At 38.6% G+C, this 19,807-nt stretch overlaps 1 protein-coding gene across 1 annotated transcript in view; it reads left to right on the top strand.

Moving 5' to 3' along the window:
* Nucleotides 1–15,383, top strand: part of LOC140230437 (structural maintenance of chromosomes protein 6-like) — a 38,487-nt gene extending 23,104 nt beyond the window's left edge. Inside the window, exons 17-25 of the mRNA XM_072310591.1 lie at nt 191–350; nt 1,273–1,503; nt 2,653–2,790; nt 5,154–5,275; nt 6,247–6,346; nt 8,053–8,211; nt 9,630–9,803; nt 11,107–11,204; nt 12,717–15,383. Coding sequence (XP_072166692.1) covers nt 191–350; nt 1,273–1,503; nt 2,653–2,790; nt 5,154–5,275; nt 6,247–6,346; nt 8,053–8,211; nt 9,630–9,803; nt 11,107–11,204; nt 12,717–12,837 — 1,303 coding nt within the window. The 3' untranslated portion in view covers nt 12,838–15,383. The remainder of the gene's footprint in view (nt 1–190; nt 351–1,272; nt 1,504–2,652; nt 2,791–5,153; nt 5,276–6,246; nt 6,347–8,052; nt 8,212–9,629; nt 9,804–11,106; nt 11,205–12,716) is intronic.
* The last annotated feature ends 4,424 nt before the right edge of the window (nt 15,384–19,807 follow it).

The raw sequence follows: 19,807 nt of genomic DNA, 5'->3' as shown, positions 1-19,807 counted from the left end.
TACTTTTAATTCCTCTTACAATCGTATGCTCTTTAATATTTCATATAAGTGTTTCTGATTATCTCACAAAAATTTGAAACCTGAATCCCCATCTCAACCAAAACTTTACCATCCTTTTAACAAGAGACCGCCAAACAAGAGGCAGATTTATCGGTCTAGACTTTTTACTGCTCTGGGTCATGTATTACAGAGACACCAAAAAGGAGCTGAGCGACAAGACTCAGGAGCAGGAGCAAGTCAGAGAAGAGTTGAAACGTCTGCAGCAAATCATTTCGGAGAACAACAGTCTCAAGAAGCGGGCCCAGAGACAGCGATCACAGCTGCAGGACCGGATCGGTGGCATCAACAATGTGAGTCACTCCGTAGAGGGCACCCTTTGGAGTTTGTCGGGACTCCGGAGGGAGTATGTAGACTCATTTGGAAGCTAGTGGCTGATTCTGAGAAGTTGTTACGAGCCATGCTGTGGAGTAATACAATACCCACATAATAATGCCTTGTGATAATGTAGGATTGTGTATTTGTTGGTGTTGCCACATTTATTCTCATTGCTACAACTGTGTCTGCCACCTCGTCACAATTTCACGAATTGCCATTTAGGTCACTATGTCTTTTTTCTCACAATGTCTTTTTTCAAGAAAAAATTATGCTGTGTCAATGGAAGACCTCTTTACTACTGTCTTTTTTTTTTATTGCTTGATTTTTGTTTATCTATTTATTTTCATAGAGGACCTAAAAAATAGATCTTCTTATGATTTTGGTATAATGTAACAAGGACATATCAAGTTATTAACCTATTGACATATAAATCTTGTATACTGCAAGAGCTTGGGATAAGCTTTAATAAACATTAATCTCTTGTGAACAAAGTGTAATTGCGTGGTATATGAATACAAATATGTACACAAATAGTATATTGCATGGTAATTCGCAATTTTGTTGGCACCTAGGCTCAAATTCATGAAGGTGGTACAATCTTGTCCATGGTTTAAACCATGGACAAAGACCGTAGTTTTGTATGGAGCGCCAAGTGTTGCATAGCCTATTTCGTTACGAAATCAGTCTTTTTCGTCGACGAAATGACTGAATTCGTAACGAAATAGGCCATGTGACACTTGCCGCCCCAAACAAATTGTCCATGGTTTAAACCATGGACAAGATTGTACCACCTTCTTGAATTCGGGCCCTAAAGTACGCTCACATTGACGTGCATGGTAAGAATACATTCTGTTGCATAGGCGACGTGATGATGAGAAATTTTTCCTACCACAACAGCAAGTACTGGAGCTAGAGGGGGAGGCTGAGGGGGAGCAGGAGGCCAGTCTGGCTGAGCTTGAGGGAGAGGTGAGGCGGATTGAGGAACAGATAACCACGGTGACACAGAAAGTCGATCAGCTAGCTGGTAGCTTCAGGGAGGCCAGCAATCGGCTCAAGGAGGCCATCGAGCAGTACGACGCCATCGACCTAGCGATTCAGGAGATCAGCAACCATCTGGATCCACTGAAGGTACAACATTTGACATCGAGGGACCACAAAATATGATACAGTCGACACCCGTCCTCAGGCTAACAGTTTTCTTTTGTTATGTCAAAGTTTTGTGATAACAAAAAAAAAAAACTTGTAATAGTAATTTTTTCTTTTTTCCTAGAGATTAGTGGGATACTCACACACACACACACACACACACACACACACACACACACACACACAAAATGTTGAACAAAGATCTGTCGATGACATCTGTCAATCACTGCTGAAGTACAAATATATATGAATAACGGAAGACATTAGAATGCACCTTCTTTTAAATAGAGCATAAACTGCGTGTTTCCTTGTAATCCATTTTATTAATCATACTAGTGCTTCCGCAGTGCCTGACAGATGAAATGCTCATTCTTTAAGACTGATCCTAACTTGCATGTTTCCATAATAGTAAAGTCTTTTGTTAATCCCATTAGTACCTTAGCAGTGATTGACAGATGATGTCATGGACAGATTCTTGTTGTAGGATTTTTGTTTTTGTTTTGTTTTTGGAGTATTTAGGTACTGTGAAGAAAAATAAAGAGTAGAGAATTTATGAAATATGTGGTATGCATTAAACCCGTTGAGGACGGACTGATTTTGCTACAACAAGCATTTCCCATAGACACCTGCCTGAGTATACTCAGGACTCGTCCTCAATGGGTTAAAGAACACAGCACCAAACCATAGATACAATATGTTGTGTCTGGGACTCAATGGGTTAAAGGGATCGTATAGTTTTGGTTGAGACCTAACTTCAGGTTTCTAACATTTTCGGGTGAGATAACGAGAAACCTGAAAATATGAAAGAGCATGTAATTCTGAGAGGAATTTAATGTTTATTTGATGAAAACTGGTTTTGAAATGGCTGAGATACCCAAAATAGAGCAATTCTAATAAAAGGTGGGACCCACCTTTTATTACGATTGCTTTGTTTTACTTTGTTTTTATCTCAGCCATTCCAAAACCGATTTTCATCAAATAAACTTTGAATTTCTCTTAGAATGGTATGCTCTGTACTATTTCACAAGTGGTTTCTTGATATCTCACAAAAAGTTAAAAGCCCCTTCCTCATCTATAGCAAGACTGTATCATCCCTTTAAACTTGTGTGCTGATTCTCTTGGTCACTTCAGGATGAAATGACCCAGGCCAGCCTGGAGGTTGAGGGCACCAAGCAGGCTCGCAAACATTACGAGGATAAGAAGAAGGAGCTGTTGGCGAGTATTGCCAATCTCAGGAAGCAGCTAGTAGAGGAGGCGGAGAGAGTCAACGTACGTACACACAGCCCACAACCATCACTTAAAGGCATAATTTACCATTTGCAGATGAAACAAAAACCCAGCATTAATGCTTTGAAATAGTTCTATGATGTGAGTTAGGGATAGAAACAACCACTGTAAAGATTTGAATCAGTAAAATCAATGTTAAGTATTGTTAGATATACAAAATGTGAACAGTAGTTAAAATAAAAATGTTTCCAGACTAAACTGTCTGCAGTTATGGTTTATAGAGAAAAATACTGATATCTCCTTATATTTTAGGCTTCATTGCAAAAAAATTGTTTATGGTTGGATGTTTTGTGGTACAACAGACCTATGCATCAGCTATATGCATCAAATGTGATATCTTGAACATTTTTTGAATCACTGCTCCCAAAGGTAGACAGGGCCTTTAAGTAGTGGAAAGGTGGACATTTTTGTTAGCTCAACAGGAAACCAGCTTGAAAATAAAAGCACACAAATTTTTGACTGTCTATATGTAACAAATTCATCTTATCCAGCTGAGCACAGAGAGTTACTCGCACAAACATTTCCGCTTTTGTAATAGGCTTCTCATAGTTGCTAAAGGATATGTGTCAAATTGATATCACAAGGAACTACCCAGGTGTTTATCGGAAGTGTTCAGATGCCATTGTTTTTACTTTGAATGTGTTCATTGTGAATTCAGAATGTAAATGCACATACCATGAAGATAACTAAAGAGAGACTCCTGTTCCCACGTTTGGTGTGTGTAAAAATTATTTAGAAGAAAATCCTGTAGAAGGTTTTGTTTTAAGGCTTATTTTACAGTCTGGATGAATGTACCTATTCCATTGCGATACAAAAGTAGGTTTCTTGTTACAAAATAGAAGGCATAACTGCACTACAAACTTCAGTTTGTTTGCTTGTCTGTCTGTAGTTCAAGTACAGCCTGTGCATATACATGATTAGGCATGTGGTGAAATCCAAATCAAGGTCTAGCACTTTTGGCAGTCTTCCCTTCCCTGATTGATCAATTCCTGGGGAGAAAGAAAGATGGGAAAGATAGTAAAGTGGAAAGATACTTTGTACAAAGAAAGAATACTCTTCTTGAAGTTTGTTAACCCTAACTAGGCCGGGCTATTTAGGTAGATCATAGAGCCGGGGGGGGGCCTCCCAGGCCCCCCCTCCAGATCCCGGCCGTCGACCGCGCGATCGCGATGAAAATTGGCACACACATTGCCTGTGATGTAATCTAAAGTACAACGAAGTTAAATTTTTTTAAAATTATCATTTATGCTAAATTATGCTAATTTATGCATAATGATGCATGAAATCAGACAATTTGGTATAAATCACTAAATAAAGCTCGAAATGAGCACATTTTTTGTGTAAATATTCTTTTTAGTGTCCTGAGCAAATATAAGAGAAAAAAATTGCGCCATTAGAAAAATTTTCTTAAGTATTTTATTGTTTTTTGAATTTCTTATGTATTTCCTTGTTTTTTTGACTTTATGTTTTTCATTGTTTTTTCGATGAAACTTGTCCGCGAAAAAAAAAAAAAAAAAAGAAAATATGTTATGAATTGATTTTAATCAATAAAACCCCAAAATAATCATGCTTTTATGAAATTTGCCTGTAAGCACAGTTTCCATTGAAATTGTACACGAATTCACGTTTTTGAGCAATTTTTGGTCTGACATGCACATACATATTTATGCGCAACTTCGGAACCGCGCGCCCGGGCATCGCAAATTTGGTGTCAAAAGATGCGGGAGACTTGAAAGAAAAAAGTCATGAAACGTCGCGGCGATAGCTTTTCGCGTTAGCAATACATCGCGCGGAACGTCGAGGGGGGGGCCTCGGAGGCCCCCCCCCCGGCCTAGTTAGGGTTAACTTACGATACAGTACAGCATACTGTAATACAACCAGATCATTTGTATAATGCTCTTCTGCAGTCAATGACTGGTTTCACAGTACTTTACAACAAAATTCAGTCACAGATTGGCATTTAAAAGAAAATTTGTAAGATTCTTCTTGAAGCTGTCAAGGGATGGGGAAATGCAGACGAACCGTGGCAGATTGTTCCACAATCGTGGTGCAGCCATCACAGAAGCAATGTCCCCAGCTCTGCTGTTGGTTTTGGGTACATGGAGTAAGGTGCTATCTGCACTTGAGTCTAGTCCAGGTCGAGCAGAATAGTATGGCTAATAAGAGATCTGAGATAAATAGGAGCTCTCAGTCAAAGAAACTTGTACATAATTGTTAAGATATCAAAAACAATGCGTTGTGCGACCGGTAGCCAATGTAGCTGCTTCAGCATGGGGGTGACACGATCACGCCTACCAGTACGGCACATGAAAAAACTTCATGTGTATTGTTTGCAAATCCAACAGGAGGAACTGGAGAAAGCAACCCAGATCTGTCCGGAGAGGCCGGAGGATCTCAACCGCGGGGCGGACAATATCAGGCGGGAGGTCGCTCAGCTAGCAAAGCGGATCCGGAAGGAGAAGAAACTGTGAGCCTTAGTAGAGGTTTTAAAGGCACTGTCCCCCTTTTGTTGTGCTTCTGAAATTATACTCTTGTCTAATCAGACCAATTTTTAACTGCTCTGGAATGCTCTTTTAACCACATCTAATAAGTTCTGTCTTGGTGTGCATCCTCAGAGGACTGTATGGTCATTTAAAGAGATATTTTTGTCCATAATGGCGTGAAATAGGAACAGTAGAATTGTACATTCAATTTAATTTCTGTACTGCAGAATTTACTGGACACTGGTACATGTGTTGCATTTTAAAACCCTGTAACACAAGTTTTGCGCCAATACTATATAAGAGCTTATATTGTATTTTATTGCACTGTATAGTAATTGCAGCATGGAGCCCAAATATTGAAATTAGGATGGTGTGGCCCAGGGCACCTGCAGCAATGCCCAAATTTAGAGATTGTAACATATTGCTTTCTTATGTGAGAGTCAATCTGATCATCTGTCTACACGCAAGTCAACTGGGCTTATGTCAAGTAATCGGCTAAGTTAATGAAAAAAAAGCATACCCTATTTACATTCAAAGCCTTATGTGTGTATTCCTCTGGACATGCAGAAGTTGAACATCACTTTTAAAGTTGATGTATTCTCATCAGTCCTGTCAAGATGGCCTTATGTGGAGTTGACTGTAGTGAGTGAGGGCTGCCTTTCTTCACGCAAAGACACTGTCCCTTTGGTGTGGATCACAAGGGAACATTACTGTAAAACGAGGAATGTTCGCGTGCATTCTTGTCTACACTGTATGCATTGAATGCCAGTGGCAATTCTTGAAAATTTCATGCCGCGAAAAAGGCCATCAGCGCCAATTCCCAAAAACTTCATGCTGGGAATATATCATGTTTTACATTACTACAGTACATTAGCACTCATCTGGTTAAAATGGAGAGTGGTCTTTTGAAACAAGGAAAAGAATTTTTAAGTTAAATTTCTTTCTTTTTCCTCAGACAAGGAGATCCAGACATAATCACAGAGGCGTACAATGAGAAGAAACAGAAGTACTCAACAGTTGAGAAACAGATCGAGAGCAGCAAGAAGATGATCAGAGTGAGAATCCTGTCTGGTTTGCCCTTCCCCCTTGCCTACTTCCTTCTGCCTCCCGACTCCCTCCCTTTCCGTCCTTCTCCCTCTCTTGCCTTTTCCCTTGTCTCTTCCTTCCTCTGCTTCAGCCTTGAGATGGCAAAACAACGTATCTACATCCAACATCATTTCCAGTAAATCCAGTTTGAGGTTCGCAAACCTACAGCTCTTTTTCTGTTTCTGTTAAACACTTCATATCTTACCCTAGAAGGACCAACAGTATCAGTTAGTTATACAGTGAGTACAAATGTATTTCACGAGACGCTTTATTTCTAAAATAATTTGCATTTAATCAAAACATATGTTTTTTTGCCATCTTAACATAATCATGCTATTGCCATTGATATGGTAAAACAAGGTAAGTCTCGATCACTGGCGGGCGTGTAATGTCCTACAACGTCAATATGCGTGTGCTTCTGCAGGCACGTGCGGCGTGCAGCCTATTACTGCATAAACATGTAGATGGCAAAACAATGTATTGCATGTAGATACGTTGTTTTGCCAAGTCCATGCCCGACGTGTGTTGAGCAGGGGCAAGCGTATCGCCGCATAGGTTGTTTTGCCAACAAAATTTGAACAATTCCCACTGGGCGGGAGCATCATAACTCAGTAACGGAATGGGTTCTGATTTCAAGATTTGGTCAAGAGTTTGATTATACTGAATTAAGCTGAAATATGTGGCGAAATCAATTTTCATGAATTTTTGACGTACGTTGTTTTGGCCATCTCAAGGCGGACTTCCTCCCTCCATTTCCATTTCCATTCCCCTTCCTTGCCTTTTTCATTTCCCCCTCCTTTTTCTCTCCCCCTAATCTACCCTCTTCAATACTGGCTGCTAATCTGTGCATTGTGATCCCTTCCGGATCCCTTCCCTTGTCCATCCTCTCCTTCCCCCCTCCCTTTCCCCTTCTATTTCCCCTCAGTAGTCCACCCCTATTAATCCAGATTATGTATCCTTGGAACTGTGTACAAAATCAAAACAGCCTGCAATCTAAGGACTCATGTCCTATGATTACAAAACAGCAGCTTTACATTGCTACATTAACTAAGAAATATTCATGTAGTTATTTCATTCCACTATTAAAAGCTCTTCATAGGTTACTTGTCAAATATCAGGTTACATTATGTGTTATTATTGCTAGCCTTACGTTATTCTGCACCTAACTGTAATCATCATGAAAGGTTTCTTTAATCCTCAGGCGCTTGTTTGCTTTAGGTATCAAAGATCAAGTAACCATGGGGAATGTATGGCACTTAAGGACCTTGTTTTTAAGGTAGACTTGTTTCTACCTGCCCTTTGACTGCCTTTGCTAGGTGGAGGTAAATCATGATTTCTTATCAGTATTATCATCATCATTGCAACTTCCCAATACAGGGAAACCTCGGTATGATGAGCAGCTTTGGACCTTTTAATTATCCTCCAGAAATTGGGTATCTTATTATGTCAGTGATAAAAACAAAAAATTAGCAGGTATGGGCCTGCTAAATAACCTCTTTTAATCAGGTATCTTGCTAAAGGATGAAAACAAAGTGATAAGAACTATCAAATTAAAAAGAAACAGGACCTACAAAATTAACTCATTATATCAGGTATCTCTCTGTATTTGACATCGCTATGAAGAGGTTCCACCCTATATGTGAGGTAAATGCCTGTGGCTATTGTTTGTTTTCAGGTGCTGGAAGCACAGCTGATCAAGAGGATTGAGAGGTTGAACGACCTTCGCCGCTACATCGCCAAACGGACAAAGTACTTCTTCCTTTCCATGATGTCAACCCGTGGCTACTCCGGTCAGATCAAGTTCGACCACAAGGCACGGGAGCTCAACCTGATTGTGAGTGATGGTCATGTGGTAGAATGAGTAGTTTTAACCTTGTCATGTTTTGATGGTATACAATGTGTATGTACTTTACATGTTTCTGCAGAATCAGCCATAATTTTGTATTATGTATAATTCAAGAAGTTTGTTACGACTGTATTTTATCTGTTCTGTGGAATTGGGTGATTCAAAAGCTTTTTTGGTTTTTAAGGCTACATAGCCCATACAGGTCTGTGGATGATGTTTTATGGGACTGATTAGTTAAAGAGGAAACTTTAACTGTTATTATCAAATACATGTAGCCATGTATTATGCATCTTTATCTATAAATTGAAAAACCCTCATTTTTAATAAATCATACATTTTTTTTAATGTAACACAATTTTTCATATTCTTAGTACATATTCTGTATGTGTCATGTCAGTGACACTTGATGTGGATGGGGTACAAATTCTCATGAGACATAAGGACTGCCCTAATTTTCCCTTATACTGTACTAGGATTGAAATAGGTACATGGATGTTGAGATATTTTATTCTTTGTTAAACTTGAAAGAATGTTATGTACAATAGTACATACATGTACTTATTTGGTTTTGTATGAGTATTATGCAAAATTTGTTTACATGTACTGTTTTTAGGTTGTCATCCGTTCCAGCGAGTCACATACAATTTATACTGCCAGCAGGTTGCGGGAATGATTCTGACTTTCCTATTTGTGAAATACTTGGTATGGCTGTTTTTTTTTTTTTTTTTTGCTTTGATTGTTTTAATTTTATGTATGATTTGTTTTTGAAAATCAATAAAACACACACACACACACACACAACAAAGAATTCATGGCAAGATAAGTGTAGGGTGTTGGATCCCCTGGAAGAGAAAATCATGGGAGGATACTTTGGATTCTGCAGCGGTATGCCGTTGCTATGGTGTCACATCGACAGTTTGCGCTTTACTAGCCATATTTCTTCTTTGATGTGGAGGTGTATGATTGGACAGTCTAGCTGCTGATTGTTTTTGGTGATAGCTCTATTATTATTTTAATTTTCAGACCTCAGTCGTTTGATGTCCCAGATGCATTTCTCAAATGAATGGTATACGTAGGAGAATTCTAGTCAGTTCATGAGAAACATTTGCACTGTATGGCAATGAACATTCCTGGTTCATACAGGGAAACCCCATTAGAACAGATTCACTCACAATGCAATGTTGTTTTTAACAAGGTGAATTTGGCAGTCTCGATTAACCATTAGTGACTGAATTTAGCTAATTTCTTTTTTAGTATGTTTAAAACAAGGTGACGGTTTAAACAAGATAAAATCAACAGTCATGGTGACGTCCTTATAGCAAGGTGAGTAAATCACTTCATGTCAGTTCAGTCAATGAGAAAATGATGCAAACTCTATTTTTCTATATTTGCAAATAAAAAACCAGGTTGATTCGGATCAGAGTAAGGCTCTCAAGGGTCGAAAACAGGACACGTCAGCCACCGATGTGCGGAGTCTATCGGGAGGGGAGCGTTCCTTCTCCACCGTCTGTCTCATCATGGCGCTGTGGGAGTCCATCGAGTCGCCCTTCAGGGTCATGGACGAGTTTGATGTCTTCATGGTAAGCACAGCGATGTGGGAGCCTTCATCATTCGGTTTAGACCGATATACAGATAGTAAATCTTCATGAGTGCTGTGGCGAAGGATTTTGCATGAGATGAAAGATGAGGCATGCTATTCAACGAGGCAAAGCAGAGTTTAGATAGAGCACCTCATCTTTCATCGAGTGCGAAATCTTGTTCCTTTGCTTGAGTAAGGACCATACTGTAAAACACAATATTTTCACGGCATGAAATTTTCGCAATTTGGAGCCGACGGCCTTTTTCGCTGCATGAAATTTTCGCGAGTCGTCTCTAACATTCAGTGCATGTAGTGCAAACAAGAACTTTCATGTGCATTTTAATTTCGCAAATCTTGGCTCTCACGAAATTAGAATGCATGTGAACATTCCTTGTTTTACAGTACACTGTTTGTTTTATAAAACAGATGTGAGTTCCTGAAAGGGAAATGATAGTGTAATAAAATTGTGTGATTGCACAGTTCTACCACCATGATTAGTTGATATTGTTGAGAGTAAAGTAGTGATTGACTGCACGTTTGCAGCTGATTGACTGCCTGTTACAAAGTATGAAACATGACACCAGAGATGTGCAATGGTATGAGTTGATTATGAGCCTACCTTGAGAGTGAATTTAAACGGATGAAGTCGGGGTGCAATATCCAAAATTGATCAACAAAAACTGGACGCTAAGCAGTGACAGCGTGCAACGGTATGTTGAACTGCATGTCATGTGATGAGCAGTTGTCCAATCGGATAGCTAGAATCTGTTTAGGTGTTGTATTATATGTATTTCCATCGCTCACTGTGATAGCTGAATTTGCACTTCTCTCCTGTGTCTTGAGGAATTGAACCAGTAAGGGAGTTTTATGCTACTCAAATTTTATGTACAAACCTGTTACCTTACCTTGCCTATATAGTTAGACAATAGGGAAATTGTGGGGGGATGGGAGTTGAGGTACATGTATGATTCAAATTGATGATATTGTCCTGTAATCAAAAGGTCACTGTTTCCAATCAAGTACTGTAAAAGTGGATATTTTCGCGCGACTAATTTTTCGCGCTTGGTCGGGCAAGAAGAGTTTCATGTGTTTTTAGTTCCGCGGTATCAAGACATCACGCACAGGAACATATGGCAAGCAAAAATATTTGTGTGCTTTTATTTTCACGCTAGTTTTTTGGTTGTGCGAAATGTGCGAAAATTTCAACACCACGAAAAGTTCCACTTTTACAGTAATCAGCTGCTATTTCTCTGTAGACGTGCTTTAGCCATAATCTGTCTGTTCATTATCCTCTGATTGTGTAGGATATGATGAACAGGAGAATCTGTATGGAAATGATGCAGCAGTTCGCCAAGGATCAATCATATCGCCAGTTCATTTTCCTCACCCCACAGGACATGAGGTAAGTTGTGTTTGGGCCTCGGGCGTGAGGTGTCTGCAACGTTAGTGATCGTAATATTAGTGTAGCTTTAACAGGTTGCAATGGTTACTGTCTTATCTGTTCTGGCTGGCTGTATGTATTCCTGGTACATTTTCCACCATTACACACAAAGATGTTGTGTGTGTTTATGTTCGTGTGCATGTGTGTGTGTGTGCATCAGTTCCTTTGATGGAAGAAGGGGGAAAATTGTATGTGCGTGTGTGCATGTTTGCATTAGTTCCTTTAGTGAGACAGACAGACAGACAGACAGACAGACAGACAAACAGACGGAGACAGAGATGGTATGTGACATGTGCTGTGTGTGCACTTGAGCGTGTGCTGATAAGGTGATTAACATAGGTACCAGACTACCATTACTTGTTTAGTTGTAGCAGGGAAAAGGGCAGATGTAAGAATATGTGTGTTTGATATGCTTGTGTGGTTTTCTTTTTGTGTGTGTTGTGGGATATGTTTAATGCCAAGCATATTTGTATCTGTGTCTGATGAGTTAGTAGAGAATGCAAACTGGCTATCAGCCCATGAAAATTGAAGGATTCTTGCATTTGCACAAAATTCACAGCAGAAGCATATTCTTCAACAAATATTTTAATTGCTTTGGAATGATTGATTAAGCATGCCAATATAAATCCTTCTAGCATAACAGATTTAACAGTCTGACCATAAGTACATGTACATGCAACTACAAATCATATGTTAGGATACGGTAATTGCTCAGCGGCTTGGAAGCAATGTTACCCAATATCTGTGTATGTTTGTATGTGTGTTGTGTATATTATTATTATTATCATTGTAAGGAGATATTTTCAAAAACTGGTTTCATTGATTTGTGGAATAACACTTTTCTTCTCAGAACTAAGCAATCCAACATGCTGTACGTTATGGCATTTCTGGCAATTGGGAAATAAAAGTTGCATTGTGCACTGCTTTCAAATACACCTCCCCTTATATTCTTTTTAATTCTTTTTTTTAGATAAATGTTCTCAAACTTGCAGTGTTTGGTTAAAGGGATCGTATAGTTTTGGTTGAGAACTAATTTCAGGTTTCTAACATCTTTTGGTGAGATATATGAGAAACCTCTTATGAAATATGAAAGAGCATGTAATTCCATGAGGAATTCAACGTTTATTTGATGAAAATTGGTTTTGAAATGGCTGATATATCCAAAACAGAGCAATTTTAATAAAGTATGGGACCCACCTTTTATTATGATCGCTTTGTTTTGCTTTGTTTTTGGATGTTTCAGTCATTTCAAACCTGATTTTCATCAAATAAATTTTGAATTCCTCTTAAAATAGTATGCTCTGTACTATTTCATAAGTTTTTTCTTGGTATCTCACAAAATGTTAAAAGCCCAATTCTCATCTCCACCAATACTGTACCATCCCTTTAAATGTGTGATTTTTAAAGCATAGAAGGGCGTTGCTTGAACTCACGGTAAATTTCATGGTGATCTGCCCCCTCCGCCCACTACAGTCGGATCTCCGCGAGCAGGTTCCTCCGCATCCACCGACTGCACGACCCAGAGCGTAACCAAGCTTATCTGACTGCTGACAGCGAGGTTCACACCGAGCAGGAGTGGGAGCAAGACGAGTGAATCCGCTGGATGTCAGCAACGGTCTCCGTCTGTGAGAGTTTTCCCTAGAGCATGGTGAGGACATGAAGGGAGATGGGACCCATGGACCAAAGTCATCAACCTTGAGATATGGAGCGGGAAATCAAGGGGTGGGGGCTCTGCATTAACAAACACAGGATCACACATTTTTCGCAACCGCAGAAAGTCTCCCATTTTGTTTTTTGTGTTCCAGGTGTTGCAATCTTGTGAAAAACCTTGTTTGCAACATTTGGCTGATGTTATCTGATGTACAGTCTTGCCAATTATTTTGACAAATATGGCTTAAGTAATGCCAATCCAGCGTAGTAGGTCAGCAAGTTGAGTGGAATGTGCTCAAATATGTACCGGGAATGAGTTTTTGCCACGATATGATGAAGGTTTACTTGAGCTTGTTAGTGTATCAGAATACTGCCAAAATATCCTTATGTGCTGAGAGAGATGCAAGAATAGTGCCTAGATGCGTACCTCCAGAATGCCAGATTGATATGTAGACAATATATATATATATAAATATCTTTTTGATCACCGGCAATTTATGACCCCCCCCCCCCCCCCTCAATTGAGCTTTCAGCTGATATAAAGGGAGGCATGTGTGGTCAGTAAAAATTTTGTAGTTTGTCGTACACCATGTAATCTGCACATTTAAGAAGCAACCAAAACAAATAGCTTGGTAACTGTTGCAAGCGAATACATTATGGTCCACTCCAAGTAATATGTCATTATTTGACACTCCATGTAAAAGCCATCATATGGACCTTGCTTAATAAGGGTTAACTTCATGTCTTGGTTCAAGATGTGACGTAGGAGCTTTACTAATGTATCTATAGCCAAGAGCTAGCAAAGAAATCATTACGTATGTCTGTTGTGTAGGAGTTTAGCTTTGATTTATTGGAGTTATATTAGTTACTGTCATCTTCGTCGTAACCCCTTGGTTAAATGTGTACCAAATCAAAAGACAAAGTTACATTTAGATGTAGGATTGTATGTCACATGTATGTTGGTAGGTTTACTGTTCAGTTTTGACACTGTTTCTTGCACATAGTGTACTTGACTAAAGACTGTTTTGTGATGTGCAAATGCAAAAGTGATTAAGCTTATGCTTAGAATAATACCTGTTATTATAGTCATCATCACAATTTCCAGTGTTTGCCTCAACGCATCTCCTCTGTATTATGTCAATGACATGTTTGTGGATTATAGTGGCTTATAGCGGCTAAATGTGTCTCAACCTCTGTGATCACGAAAGACCAAATCATTCTTAACAGGTATTTGGCATTTATAAGTATTTGGTATATAACTGCAAAACCTGACATAGTGCATGGTGTTTGCCAGTGAGTAATACGTGTTGGTTACTGACTTTTATTTGATGGATGAACTCCAAGTTCATACCGATGTATGTGTGTGTTTCTTTGTTTGCCAGTGTGTGTATGTGACAAAAATCGATGCTGAAAATTCAAACCAAAGGACACCTTGTTTGCCAGCTCAGCGTGGAAAAACCATGAAAAATTTTATGGCCGACTCTGCAAAAGTTGAACAAAAGTTGTTGACAGTGTGTGTGGATGTATCTGTTGTAAGTTAGTGAACATTGTATGAGGACTTGAAGTAGCTTTTTTTCTTGTGGGGGGGGGGGGGCATTTTAAGTGAATATTGTAGATTGCTATTCTTGTTCTACCTACAGCATTGTGTAGCCAAGCAATGGTCTGGTATAAACTGTCAGATACACTGTTGTCCATTTTTCTTTTGATGTGGTGACTTACATTTTTCTCTTGGGCACTCATATAAATTATGCCCCACTGAAGAAGACATAACTATGCAATATAAAACTACATTGCATCGTATTGTACACATTCCTCAGAAAACAGGGCATCAAGGGGTAAAATCTGTGTACTTTTGTATCTAAAGGTAGTTTAGTTTTGTAGATTGTGCCTACATTACTGCAACTCCACTTTTGTAGTTAAAACTGTACTTGACTATGCTACAATGCATTGGAAATGCTGAGGCATATGCATTTGAGTAGATTGCAAGTCTTGTGAAGAGATAAGTAAAGAGCAAGAAACCAGAAAGAAAGAGACAATTTCTAAAGAAACATTTCAACTTGCAGGTTGGAATCATTATCAATTCCTACAAACTGTAGGGTTGTCATTGTGCCTTACTCTCTTGATCCAAAATTGTGTGTAGTGAAACATATGACAGAGAAGTCTTACTATGTAAGATATTCTTTGAATTACTACACGGACTTGTGACATTAATGATTAAAACCTTAATTCTTTATTCATTTTTTTCCCTCATGGTTAGAACACTTTTTTAAAAGTCTATCTCACTTTTCTTTAATATCTAAACATCCTATTCCAAAGCTCTTGACAGAAGTGCATGTAGGTAGAATGACTGTTCTCACTTGTGTTCACTGAGGCTTTTACTCTACACTCGGTGAGGGTGTGCTTTGATAATTTTGTGGTAACATTTTCCGTCATCAGGTACAGTACATGTAAATAAAATAATGCTCAGTTTATCCTGTTTAGAAAGTTTAATTCTCGAGTGAGCCTGAAGTTTTTATTATGTTTTCTGTGTTCACAGTGGTCATTTATTGAGATGTACAACTGTATATAATATATGTGTGTGTGTGTGTGTGTGTATGTAAAGTGTTATTGTAATATAATATAATATGATATATAATATAATATAATATAATATAATATAATATGATATAATATAATATAATATGATATAATATAATATAATATAATATAATATGATATAATATAATATAATATAATATAATATAATATAATATAATATAATATGATATAATATAATATATAATTATACAGAGAGAGAGAAAATAGCAAAAGTAATCATTTGTCCATCTCCACTATTTAAAAGCAGAATGCTTGCATTCTTCAGAGAATATTGCTAAAAAATAGGAAACTTCATGCTTCGTGTTCATTTTGTCGTGGTTGCCTTTGTAGATTTTCCTACTTTGAGAATTGTAATCATGGGTTTGGGGTTTCCTGAGGTCACGAAAGTATTATATAAAGCATCCTAGAAAATGCATTTCGTCGTACATTTTGTATTATATTTTGCAGGTTGTGGAGGATCGTGGAGGAGTTGTGATGTGTCATGAAGGATGTTTGTCTGCTGCCCTCTATGGTCAAGGTAATTACCTTGACCATAGAGGGCAGAACCATAAAGTTCTGAGGAACTTTATGGTGAGGCCAGTAGATATACATGTACACGTATCTCTTTCTCTTTCCCTCTCTCTGCATTATAGATGTAAATAAATAAATAGATAATGTATGCATATATATATATATATATATATATATGATGAATGTGTGTGTGTGTGTGTAGCAGCTACAATTCTGTCAAAGATAACTGCAATCTTTTCAGAGCAGAACAATAGGACCTACATTAATTCTTGGGGTACAATCTTGTTTTATCTAATAAAAAAAAATTAGGAAACTTTATTGTGAAGTGGTGACATTAAATCATCTCTTACTAGTTGCATAATGGTTCCATGACATTTGCTCCTGCGACAATTGCTCCCATGAAATATCTGCATGCTAAGCCAAACATAAATTCTTATACCCAGCACACACATAACCCTATAACCAAAATCCTAATCCTCACATGAAACTAAAACCCTATCACAACCCTAACCCTAAAGTCCTTGAAGAAAATAAGACCGGAGCAACTGTTGCAGGAGCATTATGTTGTGTCACAGCATAGTGTTCCATTAACACAGTCATGTGAAACCTTGAGATCCAATTAGCTTCTTGTTTTACATCTTATTTTAACAAACCTACAATGCAGTCTGATTTCATTTTATTCCTATATTTTTAAAGTGAACATTGACAAAGGGTGAAATTTGAATAGAGTTTTATTAAAAGAATAAATGGAACTTCAGCCTGTCTGCCTTTGATTTGACCTTTGACCCCGTCTTATCAATGGCAACCTTACGTGAATGTGGACTATTTCTTTGGTTCCCGTATCGATTGTTACGCACAAAGTCGGGATCTTTTAATGGCTCATTAAGCCTTCTGAAAAAAGAAAGACAGACATTCTGAAAGGAAGAGATAAAAAGAAACAAAGAAGAAAAAGAGAAAAAGGCTCGGGGCTTGGCTTCTTTATGCTAGTGTCGCCGAATCTTTTCATGCACCAAACGTTTCAGTTACAAATGCAATCACTCAAAAAGACAGCTACCCGAATCAAAGAGTAAAATTCTGAACAGAGAGAGAGAGAAAAAAAAAATCCAAACGGACAAAAAAGTCCTCAGAGGTAAATGTGCGACGGGGCGACGAGTTCAACTCTTAAGGCTAAATAGCCTCCAGACAAATAGGGATTACGCCTGAATGAATATATTGATCATATTTTGAGTCTCTTTTAGCGCTGGGGAAAAAAAAAAACACGAAGAAAGGTCTGGTTCATTACCATTACCCGCATGGCGTATAGGAGCTCGGTCTCCAAGCGAAACAGTTTCTTGGGCACGTGTTGAATTCGCAGACCACACTGTCGCCCGTCGCGAGGTTTCATGGTTTTTGATGATATGCGCGCATCGATCTTTTGGCCTTGTGTCTCGACTGTTACGTCAACCAATAAACTCTCTCCTTTATTACTCACAGTAATTTGTTGGGTTTATCAAAAACTTTTCGTCCATTTAGCGCTGCGCATGCGCACTCAAAAGGGTGCTGCATTACTTCTCGTCAGCTGGAGTGTGTTTATCAACATTGTCGCGGCGTTTGAGGATGGTCGACATTTTCTACATCTTTCTTACCCCGCCGCCCTCGTTCTGATCGGGTTTCTTGATGAACGTCTGATTTCTTTGCTATTTTTGTCGTTCGTGTTGAGATAAAACATTCGAAAATGGAAAGTGTGTGGAAATGGAAAAAATGTGGCAAGTGTCCTTTCTTCAAAAGGTGAGTTAGGAAAAAAAAATAGTGATAAGATTATCGTTGGCTCGTTCGAACTTTGGCCTGTCTATTTGACTGATAGCAGTATACTTATTTGGTCGACAGAATGGTGCATTCTGCTGACAAACCACCGAAATAGATAATATGATATTACTATAATTCCTTGGTGTATCTGCTAATCGCCATAAATATATTTGTCTATTCATTTTGTTATCTGTCTGCCTGTCTGTCTGTCCATCATCCACCCATGGACCTCGTCCAACTATCTACCTATCCGTCCATCAAGCTTTCCTTCTGTCAATCTGTATATCCATCTACTTGTCAACATCTATCTATTGTTTTATCACAAATTGATCATGTTGGTGTTGAGGAAACTCGGGTTCTTCCACGTTTGAGACAAATGCATTCACCACCCAATGCGTTAGGCTGAAGTTTACCCTTGAAGAATTAATCTTGATGTACATGAAAGGAGTTACGAGAGCTCAAGTAGGTATATCGCTATGCCTATTATTGTCACATCAAAGGTTGCCTAGCTGGGCCAAGATTTGTAAGTTTAGTGGAACGAGGTTCTGCCAAGGATGTCGGCAGAAACTGCTGTTTTCAGACAAAAAGTAACGTTTAGGAAAATTGAACATTGTGCGGAGTGCTACATTTCAGTAATCTTCATTGACTCTTCAGATTTTCAGTCCAGGTCAGGGAATTTGAAACTTACGAAAGTTGTTGTCAGGGCTTTTGCAGTTTCATTTTGATTTCTGCATGCTGTAGCTATAATAGCTGGTGTTTGGTGCCTTCACTTCGAATCTGCGCAATTTTGATTATGCGTGTTAGATTCCCTCTCAAATTATTTCTTTACATCGTGTGGATTAAAGCATTTCCATTTCATTACCATTGTATAAGAGCCGTCGACTATAAAACCTAAATGGATTATATAATTATAAGCCATATCACGGATGAATGCAAGTTCATAGACAGACCAAAACAAAACAGTTAATTGAAATCAGACATGAAGTGAGCCTCAACGGTGGAAAAGAAGAGTGTCCCATGGGTCGCGAAACTAGTATTTGTCCCAACTATATGAGATTACATAATGTTTCATGAACCTGGCAAGTTTTCTGTTTGACGTGTGTATATAAGTCTCCGTCATAGCTTTCCTTTTTTTGACATTGTCTTGAATGGACAGGACGCATAGTCCAGCATCCGTCCCCCACTCTTTGACTTCAGGGTCGGACAATGCGCCCGCGGCTTGCGTGTTCTAATCTTTATAGTAGGGGTACTTTTTGCGCGACGAAATCCGGTGAGAATTAATCGTTAAATAAAAAGGAAGAAGAATGGTGTATTTAACTTGTCACCAGGAGATATATTCAAAGAACAAGGTGGTTTCCCCCCTCTATCTGTCTTTGGACCCCAGAGAAATTAGAAAGGGAGTTTTAAAGTATCTTGAAATCATAGAAAATTTTATGTGAAAGATTATCCTGGAAAAATCACATCAATCACATTATCAGTGTGTCCATTGGGATGATCTATAAACTTCGCGTGATATTTCCAAAAAACTTAGATGGGGATGGTAGCCGGGGGGGGGGGTGCATTGAGCAGTGTTCTGCATTTAGGGGATGAAGGGGGGGGGGGGGGGGTCACCAGGAAATGCCTGCGAAAAGTCGGCGAAAGGGGCAGTCCCGGCCGGGGAAGCTTTCTAAGAGGATAATAGATAATACACACATCTTGTAGACAATACAAAGTCTAGGCGGGTTTGCAGTTGCCAAATCATCAAACAAAAGTGTGATTTTTGTGACAGTGTTTTTTTTTTTTTTTTTTTTTCAAAACGAATCAATAAAATTTCTTGAAGTGCGAGACACCATGATCGCCTATAAAATATAAATCAATTCCCGATGCCCGATATTTTGCTGTTTAGTGAAAACACGCTAAATCTTTTTACGTAAACATTCTGATTTTAACTTATCAATGAAACTTAGTTCTGCTTCTAAAGGTCAAATGAACATGAAATGGCTTTTAGGAATAAAAACTGCGCAGTTTTGCAGGATAATGAC

This window comes from Diadema setosum, chromosome 7 (genome assembly GCF_964275005.1).
Source record: "Diadema setosum chromosome 7, eeDiaSeto1, whole genome shotgun sequence".
Classification (NCBI taxonomy): Eukaryota; Metazoa; Echinodermata; class Echinoidea; order Diadematoida; family Diadematidae; genus Diadema; species Diadema setosum.
Note: the sequence above shows the minus strand (reverse complement) of the source record. Positions and strands in the feature narration are given on the sequence as shown.